This window comes from Ammospiza nelsoni, chromosome 17 (assembly GCF_027579445.1).
Source record: "Ammospiza nelsoni isolate bAmmNel1 chromosome 17, bAmmNel1.pri, whole genome shotgun sequence".
Classification (NCBI taxonomy): domain Eukaryota; kingdom Metazoa; phylum Chordata; class Aves; order Passeriformes; family Passerellidae; genus Ammospiza; species Ammospiza nelsoni.
In genome coordinates, this window is record NC_080649.1 from 66,727 (window position 1) to 81,759 (window position 15,033).

The window sequence follows — 15,033 nt, forward strand, 5'->3', positions numbered from 1 at the left end:
CAACGTATTGCACGTAAGTCTTCTTTTAGGAGACGTGGCAGATTGAATATTTTTAGCCAGTTGGACAGGACTATTAATTTAGCTGACTGCAAAACATCTAATGATGTTTTGCCACTACTGAACAGTTGATAAAGTCACTTTTGCAGAATGAGACCCAAGGTCCTAAAAACTCCAACTCACAATACTCTCATAAGCAGTTTGATATGTGTGCAGTCAAAAATGTAGCATTTGCATAGTAGCAACTGTATGCTAGAAATGTCATTGTAGCTTTCTGAAATGATCAACAATAAGGCTGATGGCAGAAAAAGAAACAACAGAAAATGATTGCAGATTAGAACTGAACTGTTCTGTCAGGAACTGAGATCAGAAATATGTTTTAGCACTCCTATTCCAAAAGTCACTTCACTGTTCCCAGTATTGGTGACAACACTTCAAGAAAGATGCTAATGAACTGGAAGACTATCCCTGTCATGTCCATCTGCCCCCACACTAACACCCCCATCTCACACCCCAAAAGAAGCCACAACACATCAGAGTAATCTGAGGTATGAAAAACAGGTAAAAGGATTTCAGATTATCCAGCCTACTGTTTCTCAGACTTTCTGAAAGGACAAACTGTTTTTGTTTTGAAGCCACATTTGCTTCATGTAGCTTAAATTACCAAGAACTTAAGGAAGGATAAAATAACATGGCGAAATGGTAAATTCCATAGATTCGTATGCTTTTATATATATACACATATACACATATGTATATATACATACATATACCTGTTTTTCTGCATTGGTTTATTCCTTCCGTGGCTTGTTTCATTACACTCATTACTAAAGCAGTGTGATCCTATTTAAGCATCCCTGTGAGACCCAACAGCACCAGAACTGAGCACAGGAAAATGCCAATGCGACTTATCACAGAAAATTCATTACATACGGATCCATTACTGCTTGTATGACATAAGGGTTGATTGTACTAGTAGGCTGTCAGCTACAGGTAAAAAAAGAATGGGAAAGCAACATTACTTTTATTTTTATTAAATCAAAAGAAATAGAGGTATTGCTTGATGTGCTAATAGAGATCACAATTTTCCTGAAAAGAAATCACAAGAAGGAACTTCCTGTCTCATAATAAGGAACCTTATTTTTGAAGTGAACTAATCTCATGCCTAACTGAACTGAAACAGCTCTCTAAACTAGACACATTTCAGTAACATGCCTATACAGATTTGTTGCATTGTTTTAATAATATTGATTCAAAATCTATATCATATATTTACCAGACAAATCAGCAACAGTATTGCTATCTCGGATAACCACTCCAGCCTGCACAAACAGCAGCCCAATCTTCTTCATCTTCCTTCTTCCTCTGCTTACCACTGGAGTTACTCATTTTAACTAACTTTCCTATTCACCACTAGTAATTTCCTTCTCTATTTTGTGATGCTCTAATTCTCAAAACAAAGTAAATTCTGTAACAATTATTCTCAAATCCTATTTTAAATATTCTTGTACTTTGAATATTTCTGCTTCTATTTCAGATGTGGTGAACCCCTTGTACACTAGAAAGCTTGAAAAAACGGTCCTTTCAAAATTTTAAATTATACTACCAGCTAATAAAATCAAAGAAAATCCTCCACTCAATTTTTTTTTTTTTTACAGAATCAAGTTGTATGAATCTAAGAAATTACTCTATGCCTTTTAAACATATAATGCGTTTGTTCTGCCTTCCCAAAGGATTTGCAAAAGGTTATGAAGATACATACATATCAGCTCTTAAAACTCAGCATTGATGACTGACACCAGGCCTGAAAGAATATTTATTTTAGGTCTCTTAATGCAATAGTCAGACTTCAAAGATTATTTTTTTTTATTATAATTTTTATTTTATTTTATACCTGCGTTAATTTCTTCACTGTCCTCCCCACCTTCCATTTTATAATGCTGTCTTTTACTTTGAGCTATCCAGGACATGAACGCATGAGTAACATCATTCTGCCTATACCCTATACATTGCTTACAAGCCACAAGTCTTTCTCTGTTGCCAGAAGTATGAAACACCCACATTTCACATTCCAAATGTTACCTATACAACTGCAAGAAACAGAGAGTGCTTGGTACATTGAAAGCAGATTCTGCTATAAGGCTGGGTAACAGTCCAGGTTTCAAATCTAGTATTGCATAATTATGTGTCCATATAAAGTCACAAGCAAAGGTTTGTTTTTATTAAGCCATTTCACTATCATGTTATCTTCATAATGTTATACTCATCTTTCAGACTTAATAAACATATATGTTGCAAGAAAAAGAACAAGTACTCCAGGCATTTTGTTGATGAAAAAAATTACAGAGCACCAGGTTCCCAAATAAATTCACATACAACACTTCAAAATGTAGCACAGACATTTAAAGAAACAGAAACTGCCTCTAATGTTACTGAGAGCAAAAAATCCTTCCCAACCTCACAAATACTTGGAACTGACACAGCAATCAAAAAAGCAGAACACGGGGAAAAGGAAGGATGAAAAAAATAGAGAATGAATGAAGCTACGATTCTCCATTTGGATTTCAAGAAAATTTCCCAAGATGGAAAAACCCCAAAACAACAAAACAGTAAAGCCAAAGTAACACCCAGCATGTTTTTTCAACTTGACACAAGATTTAAAACTGTCTATTTTGTTCTCCCCTCATTCCTCCATATTTTAGTTATAAAAACTCCTGTTACTCGTTATTCAAATTTTAACATCTTTCATCCACCTAAAAAAAGAGTTAAGTTCTGAGTTATCAGAAATAAAGGGTTCAAACTCAGAACTTAACTTTGGTCGATGAAATAATCATTTTCCTAGTTTACCAGAACAATCCCCTTCTGGATCCATTGAACTCAAAGGTGTATTTTTAGGGCTCCTTACGTTTGAATTGTACCTCTTACTTAACATGTATGGATCAAAGGCTATTAATATTGGAAGAAAATTTAAGGAAAAGAAGTTATGGTGGAAGTAAGAACTCTCCCTAAGAAAAACTTTGAACTAAATAACCGAGGGATTTTTGTTCAGTTGTTTCTCTCTTATTTTTACAATGTGGACATTCATAATGTGTAATGAAATATTGTGAATATAAATAACAGCCAGTCACAAATACACACAAACTACTATGCGCTGTACATCCAGAAAAAAAGTGGAATGATCTGAAAGCAGCAGAAACGCAAGGAGGCCAAGCATATCACTGTGAGGGCAAAAAGAATGGTGTGACACACCTCACTGCAGCATTTCTGGAAGCATCTCTCTTCCCCTTTCATTTCCCGTGACACTATCAGCAGAAACTCTGACTGCTGAGCCCGGCCACAGCTGTACTGGGAACCTATACTGATAAGCTGAAATAACCAATCAAAGCAAAACACAAAAAGAAACCTTTGTAAAGCTGAAGTACATACCGTTATCCAAATTGTACAAGTAGCAGATGAGCTCAAACGTTCAGGTAACACTTACTCGCCACTAGAACAGGTTGCTATCAAGCTACAACTTTCATTTCAACTTAAAATTTACTGAGGCAGTTGCAAAGCCCTTTTTAATTTAAATGTAAGTTAAGAATTACTGATAAGAAGACAGAAAACTCCCCATATAACTGTGTTGTAGCCAACTACTCTGAAAAACAAACAAAGTTTGGTGCGTTATAAAAGTAACCATTATTTTCCTGTCATACATTGACAAGTGGAGAAGGCAGCATGGATATAAGACTGGAGGGTGTTATGTAAAGCAATATATAAAGCCTAGGTATTAAAGAGCTTCATCTTTTGCAACTACTGGTAAAATACAGCTAAGGAAACATAAGAAGTCAATGAGAGGAAAAAACACTGAGTGGTCCAGATTAGTTTTAGAAAGAATAACTTACAGAAGATCCAAGAAAATAACTGGAATGTAAAAAATTGTCTTGTTCCCACAAAAATCACTACCAAGAACACTGGTCAAACATCTAATAATTTAAAATTCAACCTCAGCTAAATGTCTCAACCTCTTATTACAAAACATATTTTGCCTTAATAACACAGTGCAATTCCTAGCCTATTTAAATTGAAGCATAGCTTTTCAGTGCACTTTAGAGAGATTAGAACTTAATTTATATGTGAAGAGTTAGACAACAATTGCCTATTCTGAGTAAACTGGAGATTACGACAGATGAGAAGGCCCACGAATAGTAACTTTATCTATATCCTGCTATTGTGTGTAAATAATTTTGAAGACAGCAGTTAAACACCATCCTCTTCATACAGTGAACATACTTACGACTGCATTGTGGTGCCAGGTTACTTTAATCATTAAAACTTACATGATCAATGCTGCTGCTGTCTAAAGCATTTCTATTTAGCCACTTTGTATAGTCCACAGTTTTTTATTCTGTTGTACTGCCAAAATACTATTTTTTTTTCTGATTGCCTGAAGAGGCAACAATTGAAGCTAAAAATCCTCTACAAAATAACTCGGCAAAGTGGGGCAGCCGATTTTTGGTAATAGATTAATTGATTTGGTAATAGATTAATTTTTGGTAATAGATTTTAGACTGGGACTAATACATAATTGTACTATTCTAGCAGAGCTTTCAAATGTGTTCTTTGGAAAAGGACATCAATACATCTGCATTAGTGCACCAACAGGTCAGCACCTTCCACTCCTATTTAATAACCACATACAATCACATTTAACTATAAAATTTTGAAATGCTAAGCGTAAAAAAACATTTTTTTCAAAACCAACCACTTGAGCATGTTATATGTGGCTCAGAGCACAAGGACTCTTAATCCGCAAAAATATCACTCCTCTGAAAAAGCTGATGAGTCCATCTTTTTTCACATACAGAGCATGGTGGGTACCAGCCCAAAGACTGCTTCTGAAGGAAAGCATGCTGCTGAGCAGCATGGACTTAGAAAAAATTACAGAAATGCTACAATGTTTGAGGCATTAACAATAAAACTGTTTATGCACAATATTCTAATCCTGTTTCAAGTGAGTACAAAGGAGGGAATGGGCTAGTGTGAGGTAATGAGACACTAAGTATTATGAGATCATACAGCTGTTCTGTTTATCTACTTCAAACTATGTGTCTAAAAATATTCAACATGGGAGAGGGAGGAAGTAGGGAGACAGCTGGATGAAACAAGGATGTAATGTCCAAGAGAACCACTGGATGATTCCAGTTATAAAAGACATTATAATAGGTCTTTCAGCAGTTGCACTGTCAAAGCAGTATTACTACCAAATAAAATATCCTCGAATGGTTAAGGATAGGTAAAAGATGGTGTCATTTAAGCTGCTAAGAAGCAAAGGAGCTCTATTTGTAATGAAACCTAGTTTCTCCTGACAAAGAAGAATCTTGGAAAACCCTTTTCCATGCACTAGCCAAAAAACAGTAGTGTATTAAGTGAGTTTTTTTTCAGGGACTTAAACAACACTTAGCTTGTGGCATGGCAAACAGACCTGGTAATACCTGGAGTACTGAAGCATAAAAAGCTTGCTCTGTGCCTGTTTATTCTATTTGCTCATGACTGTCACCATGTTACCAGCGCCTTACATATTTTGTCAAATTTAACAACATGTTCTCTTTCACCTTTGTGTCACAAACATTTCTTAAATGTTGCTTTGTTGTGTTATTACAGTGAGACTACACAGGATAATGGGCTTGTGCTTACTTCAATTTCTCCTATTGTAAGCATCAGACACTGAAAAAGGTGCTAGCAGATGAACACTTGTGTTTCAGAGTTAACAGATTCATTGCTCCAATGCAGTTTAAATACTCTGCTGGATTAGGAATGTGAAGGATAAAGCAGCTGCACAGTTCATTTCTTACTTACAGAAATTATCAAAGATAACAGATAGATCTTGCAATTTTACAGTGTGTTCTTGAATGTACACACAAAGCTATTTTTATGCACTGCAAAGAACAAGAACATTTACGTAGCTCACAGCTATCAAGCTTCATATCTACACAGGTAAAATCCACCATCCTTTGTGTATCAGGTTTTTTTATCTGAAGAACCACTCTTTGGGCCTGGCAAACATTTATCTTCCAAGCTCATCTCTTTTACCCAGAGCTCTTCATATCTAACCTATCATTCACATAAACTTGAAGTTATTAGTTAATTCTGGTTGATTCACCCTTCAACTGCTCATGTGTAGACACTGAGGAATTACATTTCAGACATTGCAGATGTTATTGTAGAATGTCAGCAAAATTTACCTCCTGGAAAGCTGAATTTTTCTTTTGTTTTATGATAAATGAAAACACAAGTATCACATTTTAACGTCACTGTGTATGTTTATCCAAGTTCTGAAAATGACTGAATAAAAAAAGATGCGTGGAATTTAATTTATAGTCCTCTTTCACAAAAGGTACTTCACACTCATTTCTTAGAAGACTGTATTAACTATATCCCATTAGGATTTTTTACCTGTTCAAATTTCCAGCCATCGGACATTGTGGAAACCATTTGAGTGAGTTCCTCTTCCTGACACTGCAGCACTCTGTATACATGTTTGACTGGCACCTTCAAGAAGAAATATAAGATGCTCAATAGGGCATGGAATTCACTATGTTTGTGACTTGTCTGAAGTTGCCCTTACTCTCTCGAAATGGTAAGTAAGCAACACCACTTTGAACCCATCCAGATCAATGAATAACTAGGGCCATTTTAGCTGAGACCTATAGTGAATGCTATCAGAGCACCCCTGCGATCCAACAACCTAGCTTAAAGAGAAATTTGTCAATAACAATGTAAGTTTGTAGTATCTCCATGAAGACTCAGCTACCAGGGAAGTTACCAGTTACCTGAGTAGCAGAGTTAATGAACAAACTTCATCATATTCACTTTCATGGAGAATATGAGCTGCTATGACAAGAGGCAACCTTCTCAATCACAGAGCATTACAAATAAAGAAAGCAACTTTGCTACAAAAACATACGACAGGAACCAAACAGCATCTGTACGTATGCTGCATAAACGTACTGTATAAACAGCAGTTATACCATAGTTAGGCAACCTCATCATATTCAGAACATTTAAAAGTCAATGAGAAAGCTATGCTCTACAAAAGTTGTTCTCTAACATAACTATTTCCAGAAACGGTATCATGACAAATTCTACTATTACCAAAGGTTTTGGAACAATTACTTAGAATGTGTTCAGCTTTTGAAAGAGATCTGTGAAACTTGTAAGCAGACTGGCAGGAGCCAGCAATTAAGAATATTAGTCTTTGTATACTAGTGGTTCCAGATCATCCCGTGATGGAGGCAGCCATTCAGCATCTTACTGGGGAAATCAGGAAATACATAAAAAAACAAATGGAACCCACTCACTACTTGTCATAGAACAAATAATCAAAAGAACACAAGAAAACAGCCTCACCTGAGAGATTCTGCTGTCTCTTTCTCTAATTTTGTCCTTTACCAGTTTTATTAGAGATGTGATATTGTAGAATTCAGCCTCTTCCAGTACACCTAGAATGAAAACAGTTTTTGGGAAGACAGTATAACTAAAGACTACAGGCCAAAATCACCAACCAGTTCATAAGATTATCTTCTCAACAGCTACAGAAAATTATTTACTTTTCTCTATGATAAGGCAGTTCACCAACCTAACAATTCTGGCTTCTTTCAGGTACATGTAATTCAATGTTTGTCTCATTCTAAAAAATTGCCCTAAAAATATCCCAAAGAAAACTGATGCCATTTCACATACAAAACAAGACAAAAAATAAAAAAATGTGCACAGATACCGTTCCATAGCAGACTGCTAAGACTACCATACCTCAGGCCCTGCCTCAGGCTGGAATGCAAAAGAGAAATTTAAATAATCCTACTGAAAAGTCTCTGCAGCTGCTAGCAAGCATAACATTTTTCTTCCTGTCATTTGAGATCTTAGAGTCTGAAACAAAAGCTTGAAGATATATACTGCTTCTGCTCACATGTTCAAGGCCTACCTGTTCTCCATACGCAGTATGCGTAACTGTGCTTAACTAATGCTCAACTAATTCACATGGAAATTATATTTCACACTATTTCCCCCTAGTATTGTTAAATTGTATTACTCTGATAAATTTCTTCAATATGCTATCAATACAGTTTTGTTACTGTATGTTCTAAAACAGTCATCCTCCATTAGGGTAAAATTGATACAAACCGGGAACAAGGAGGGAGAAGCTGGGGACAGAATTCAGTCTTTAAAAGCATATTCCACACATCTGAACATGCCAGAACTTCACTTTTAGTTTGCTTTACATGTAAAGCTTGCTTCCTAGGCAGCATTCTTTTGCTTAAAGAGAACTAAACCCAAATATTTCACAGTTACATAGAAAAGATACAAGATCACACAATGAAAGGCATCTCCCCTTGTCTGAATACGTATGTTCCAACTGAGAATGGGAGTTGTGAAATCAAGAATTGTACTCAAAATGCTCAAATAACCCCATAAACTATAACTGCATGATACCTATCAGTTTTGCTTGAAACAGATAGAAATGCTACACTGGTTAAAGTTTGCCATCTTGTTCTAAGTTAATTCTGGTGATTCAAAAGAAGTGAAAATAATAAGCAAGTAGCAAGCAAATGAGATATTCAGAGATGCCTTACCTTCCTCAGCTAGGTCCTTGTTAATAACCAGTTTTCCGTGTCTGAGATAGTTCAGCACTGGCCCAAAGTAGGTTGGGTCTCTGTCTATTAAATAGGCACCTGTTTCATCCTAGATTAGAAAAACAAACAAACACAAACCAAACAAACAACCCAAAACAAAGGAAGGGAACACCAAAGCCCAAACCAAACAAACCAAAAACCTCACAATGATTTGAACATCCAAGTGGGAACTGCAAGCTAATATTCATTTTGCAGCAAGCAGGTATGCAGATATAGTCACATCCCCTGAAAGCTGGATTTATTAAAGACAATAAAAGGAATTAAACAATACAACTGTCATGGTATCAAAATGATCAATCAAATCATCTAATACACAACTTCTCTTATTTGATCAATCCCCCTAACCCCTTATCAATGATTAACAACATTGTTAGCATGAAAGATCTAAGCAGTAAGTGAGAACACCAAAAGTTAAGGTTAAAAATAGCACTTAAAACCAGGAAATCTTGTTTGGGAGCCTGAAGTCAGAACAATGGCTACATTCTAGCGAGCTTCAAATACCAGTTTTTTCCTTTTTCTTTTTTTTTTCTTAATTAAAAGCGAACAAACCTAACTTTTTTTAACTTCAACACTTTGCTCTAAAAACATTTGCTTTTGTCTTTGCTCAAATGTACAAATACTCACAGGGTACTAAGAACTGCTGTATAGCAAGCAAGGGCTGTACATGCATCTTCTAAAAAAAAAAGCAGAAGATGCAATTCTTACCTATCTCATGCAGACAAGCGAAGTAATAGATGAATAGATGAAAACTAATGCTCAACTTACCAAACAGACTACAGCGTTTTGTGAACTGTGAAACAGTTCAGGAGACTCACCTGCAGAGCTGATATTCTTGACCAAGAGATAAAGAAGCAAAATTGGTAATTCCTATGTTATTTAGAATCTATGTGTGAACCTCTGCAATCAAGATAGTACTGACATACTTGTGCTGGCTGGAGATCTAAGGAAGATTCATAGAAAGATTTCTAACTGATCTACTGCTCCTTTCTACTATCAAGTGGGTTACTGACTGTATTAATCTATTAGTACATAAGGTTTGGTGCAATGGATATCCTACAGATATATTCTAGAGAGATGTGGCAGCACCCCAAATACTTTTTTACTTATTCTTATTTTTAATATTCTAGTAGTTTACAAGAGATACTAAAAAATTATCATTACCAATACTGTGGATCATACTCCCTCAAAACCATAGGTACTAGCAATAATTGCTAGTGAAAGAAAGAAACTGTACTGACTCAATCATCTGCATTTGAACACTAATGCCTACATGGAAAAATCTGATTACTGAACTGTGACATCTGAAAGCTCTCCCTACTTAACAGTATGTAGACTTCCTGAAATGTTTTCCTGGAAAAAAACATGGAGGATGTATTTTCAGGTACATAGATTTAGTTTCTGAATAACTGCACTTGTCCAGCCAGGATTGGTAGAATGTAGAAAGACCACGACCTCAACTACAAAAGCCAAAACCCTTTCTATAATTACAATTAAATGCTTTACACACGTAGACACGGTGTCATTTCAGAAGAAGTGAAGGAGTGTATAATTTTGTATAATATTAGCTGTTCAAGAAAATGCTAACATATTAAAATGTGCTGTCAGTTAACCTACACTCAGACTAGACAATGCTTGATGAAGTCTAATCACAATTTCTTCTGATCTAAGCTCATTGTCTCACAAAAGCAAGACTATGCATCAAAACCAGTAGATAGATGAAGTAGACTAATTTTAATATTTAATCTATAAATATATTTACATAACCAAAATACTTCAAGAATGTGCAATCTACAGATACAACCCAAAGAAATTAGAATAGCTGACAACTATGAATTATAGGCTGAAAAGTATTATTCAGTAAAGGAAAAGAAACCAGTGAGGTTGGAAAGGAAAATCCAAACCAGATTAAAAAAAAAAGCTGTTTTCAAGAAAAAAACCCCGAACTTAGTCATCATCTGAACTGCATTAAGAAACACAGGGCTTACAAAACTGGAAGTCTTCGGAGTTAGGAAAAACCAATCTCTAGAAATAATCTTCCTCATTAAGATAATTGTCATTTTTCACACTGCAGTGTCTTTTCACATCACCTTCTGAAGCAATACTGGTTGTCAGCTTTACACCACTTCAGAGACAGAGAGGTGGGTCACAGAAGCAAAGTCATTAAAAGCTCTAAACGAAATTTAAGTAACAATGGCTACTTCACTCCTTTCACAAAAGGCCTGAACTTTTATATTTAAAGGCCTACATTATCTGACATTGTATTTTTCTGAGTTGATTTCTATATATGAAACAAGCTTCCAACAAAACCACAAAGGGAAGAAGCTATGTCAGCTCTTCTCTTTCAAATTTCACGTTATGAGAGGTCATACACAAAAAAAAACAAACATCTCAGTAGTGTCATGGTTTACTGTGGAAGCCTTTCAGACAAGGTGGCTTGAAAAATAATAAAAAAATAAGGCACACAAAAGTCCTATAATTTTTGCTGTAATAAATTTTTTTTTAAACATTAGAAAATATCAACAGTTAAAGAACTCTGGCTAAATTCTAACAGTGTGCAAACCAAATTCTGTCAACAGGATTCACTTAGGCATCTAAATTCATGCAAAAGTTGCTTACCCAGATTACAGACTCAGAAAATATGCATTAATTAAGAGGAGGATGTGTGTCTTGAACATTGACCTGACAGCTCAGATATGCTACACACTAGCACCAGGGAGCCAAGAATCAAGAGATGAACCGATCAGTAAAGAATATTGTAACCATATGCAAATAAGGCACAGGTGAGTGGCACAAAAAATTTACCTCCTCAGCATCTTCCTATAGAAAATGACTTATCACTCCTCCTTTTGAGTGAGCTGCCTGAATATCCTTCAGTGTATGCTAAGCACTTTATGGTGAAATCACTAAGAAAGGCCGATTACACTAGATCTTTAAGGATATTTACATAAACATAAATGCAATACAAGCTGACACAGAAGCGTAGTCATCTGCTCTACTCAGAACTCTAAAAATACAGGTCATAAGTCTTTCAGAATATTATCAGGACTGTTTTCATCCACATGTACATGAAAACACACTGTATAATCACATGTAATTAGCTTTTTGACATTTTTTAATAAAAACTGTTTTATTGTAAGATAAAATAATAAATTGCAAACATGATCCAATGTGAACTGGAAAATTAAAAGAGGTAGCTAGTTTGCATGTACATAACTAGCTTTAGTCTTGCTAGCTTAATTATTATGGACTTTGATGTCCCAGTATGCAATTTCCTCTGCTAACTAGTAAATTGTTTTTTCTACAAGCTTTGAGAAAGTTTGCATCTTCACTGACACAACTAGTGTAGGTATTTTGAAGCCATTTCCTAAACTTTGGGTGAATACCACAAATGTCAGATAAACCTATATTCTAATAAGGTTTCAAAGTTCTCTCTCTTTCAGATGTATTTTATAGAAACAGGTGTTACTGTATACAAGAACAGCAGGTAAAATTAGAAAGAAAACAGAAATTCAACTTTCCTCTGTATTCAGTATAGTCATATCACCCCACACTTAGAGGTGTTTCCTGCAAATGCTGACATTCTTCATAAGAAAATTCAAAACAAATGCTTGTTGTCTTTGTGCATCCAACCCTAAACTGCTAGCTAATCACAGGATTGTTTGTATCTTTACCCAGTTCTACTTTTGCATTACATTCTTCTTTGAAGAGCTTTTTTTCTTCATTGTCTGCAAGTTCTAGGCCGTTTTCATGCATATTTACAAGGACACCATTTAGAAGACAGCATTGCCTACATACAGTGAAGACTGCATTTGTTTATTACCACTCTCCCACACTAATGTTTAGTTCAAGTTACAAACACCATGGAATTTTAAGAGGAAATCTTAAATTTTCAATCACCTGGTTCAGCATACCAATGAAAAGTTAGTGTAACTCACAATTACATTCCTTTGAAAAATACTGACCAAAGCAACTAAATGATCATGTATTCCAGCTGCAAATGTTTTCACTTCCATCTTTATAGAGACTGAAGCTCAAAGGAATCACAATGAACACTTACCCTGATCTTAGTTTAAAACACACAAAGAACTCAATTTATTTATAACTTTTAGAAAGCAGCAGTGAAACCTAATCATTCCAATAAATAATTACTGTCAGTGTTAATATTATGTCCTTTCTAACAAGGACATCTATAGTTTGACACTTTGCTAGCTGTATTTCACAATACCTTTGCAAGACCGAACAGGCTTCTCTATTAGATTTCTTGTCTACATGTATATACCCTCTGGACTGAGAAGTCACTCCTTAAACTCCTTGCCATTAAAAAGTTTTGTTCTTTAAAACTTTTCACCAAATCACATTTCTCCTTGTGATTAGTCACTGCTCTGCTGTGACCTTGAATTGTGGATGCTAGAATCCAGTACAGGATTCCAGCAGGTGCACCAAATACATATGCCTCCCCAGTCCTAATGCAATTCTTGGGGAGATTTAACAATCTCCCCAGGAACTGCATTAAAACACTAGCTGAAATGTCATAAATTTATTTCCAATTAATTATCTTCATTGGGATCAATACTGGATCTGGATACACTCAAGTCATACCATCAAGCTCTTGGCTCAAGGTTGTATGCTTGAACAGGAATATTTTAATTTTACATAATTTTTAGATTTCACATCATTTACATATTCTAAGTTCTTATAAAGGCAGCAATATGCAGAGAAACACAGTAGTATTTGGTACTAAATTTGGATTTATATATAATTGCCATCCCTATCATCTGTGCTTTTTAAATATTGAACTAGTGAATTTTTCACAAACCGTGTTGCCTAAAAACTTTGAGTGTCTGCAGACTAGTGGCACTTATCAAAACTAAATCAGTAATACAACCCACCTGACAAGTCAGAAATCTCATAGACAAATGAAATGTATCTGTTACTTCTTCGAAAAATTACTACAATTTAGATATTTCTTAATGCTGACAGTCAAGGTTGCACTACCAGGAAGACTTTGACTTTTCTGAAACACTCAGTGCTTGCATGCTTCCTTCTCTGACAGATTTGATGCCAACTTTAGAAAGGCATTAAAAATCAAGCATGAATACTACTGCCAAAACCTTATTACAAAAGTTTGACAATCTCCTTCTTAGGGGAAAGTTAAAAGAATGCTAGAACAGTTTGCAAACAAAAAACTGGTATATAGCTAAAATAGGAAGATGCTGAAACAAGGAATATATGTAAATTATTACCAGTAATGCAGTAAAAGCATTAAATTAAACAATGATGACAAGGTGAGCAAGGCTCTGCCTGTCTATTTTTATGTATTCATCTCTAAACCAAGATTTAAGTACCATGGAAAACAAATCTTATTCTGAACAGTAAATATACCACTACAGCTCATTTATTTGCTGAAATCTGAAATGATTCTCAAACAGTTTTAAAGCTGAAAGTGACACTCTTAAACATACTAAATTCAGAGAGTCAATGTCACTATCCTAATCCATTCAACACGAGTTTGGCCACAGGGTGTGCCAAAGATTAATCTTTCTCCCATTACAAGTGGAAACATACCTGACAGCAAGAGACAGGCTGCCCAGCCCTACTTAACATTAGTACCTGAAGGCAGTTTAAAGGCCAACGTGCTACCTTTCTTGAAGCCTCGCAGTTCTTTACAGTAGGAAGCATTAAGGAACTCTTAAAATCACAGACTATCCTGAGTTGGAAGGGACCCACAAGGATGAAGTCTAACTCCTGGCCCTGCACAGCACAGTCCCAACACTCCTATCATGTGCTTGAGCTTTGTCAAGCTCATGGCTTAGGGTCATGACCATTCCCTGGGAAGCCTGTTCCAGTGCTCGATCTCTTTGGAAAGAACTTTTTCCTGATATCCAACATAAACCTCAACACAGCTCCAAGCCGTTCCCTTCGATCCTGTCAGTGGTCACACAGAACAGAGATTGATACTGTCCCTCTAGAGGAACACGCAGACAGTGATGAGCCTTCCCTTGGCCTCCTCTTCTCCAGCTGAAGAAGTCAAGTGACTTCAGCCATTTCTCATATGGCTTCCCCTTCAGGAACTTTGTGTTACTCCTTCAGATGCTCTCTAAGAGCCTTATATCCTTCTGATATTGTGGTGCCCAAAACTGGCTACAGGACTCAAAGTGAGGCCACATCCCAAAAAAGAGCAGAATGGGACAATGCTGGACAACAGAGCAGTACACAGCTGGCCATTCCATTTGCCAGAGCATATGGCAGTGCTTTATCATTTACTTAGGAAGCATTAGAGGAATGCTTTCCTACTCTCTCCCAAGGAGACAGTTTACCTATCAGCAAGTTTTATAGGTAAATTTAAGCTCTCCATAAAAACCTC

At 35.9% G+C, this 15,033-nt stretch overlaps 1 protein-coding gene across 2 annotated transcripts in view; it reads right to left on the minus strand.

The window, feature by feature from the left end:
• The window catches only part of KCTD5 (potassium channel tetramerization domain containing 5), a 32,014-nt gene that overhangs the window by 15,782 nt on the left and 1,199 nt on the right, over positions 1 to 15,033 (minus strand). For both annotated transcript variants that reach the window (XM_059484293.1, XM_059484294.1), the window contains exons 2-4: positions 8,610 to 8,718; positions 7,387 to 7,478; positions 6,433 to 6,528 (exon numbers count right to left, since the gene is read on the minus strand). In XM_059484293.1, the coding sequence (XP_059340276.1) occupies positions 6,433 to 6,528; positions 7,387 to 7,478; positions 8,610 to 8,718 (297 nt within the window). The remainder of the gene's footprint in view (positions 1 to 6,432; positions 6,529 to 7,386; positions 7,479 to 8,609; positions 8,719 to 15,033) is intronic.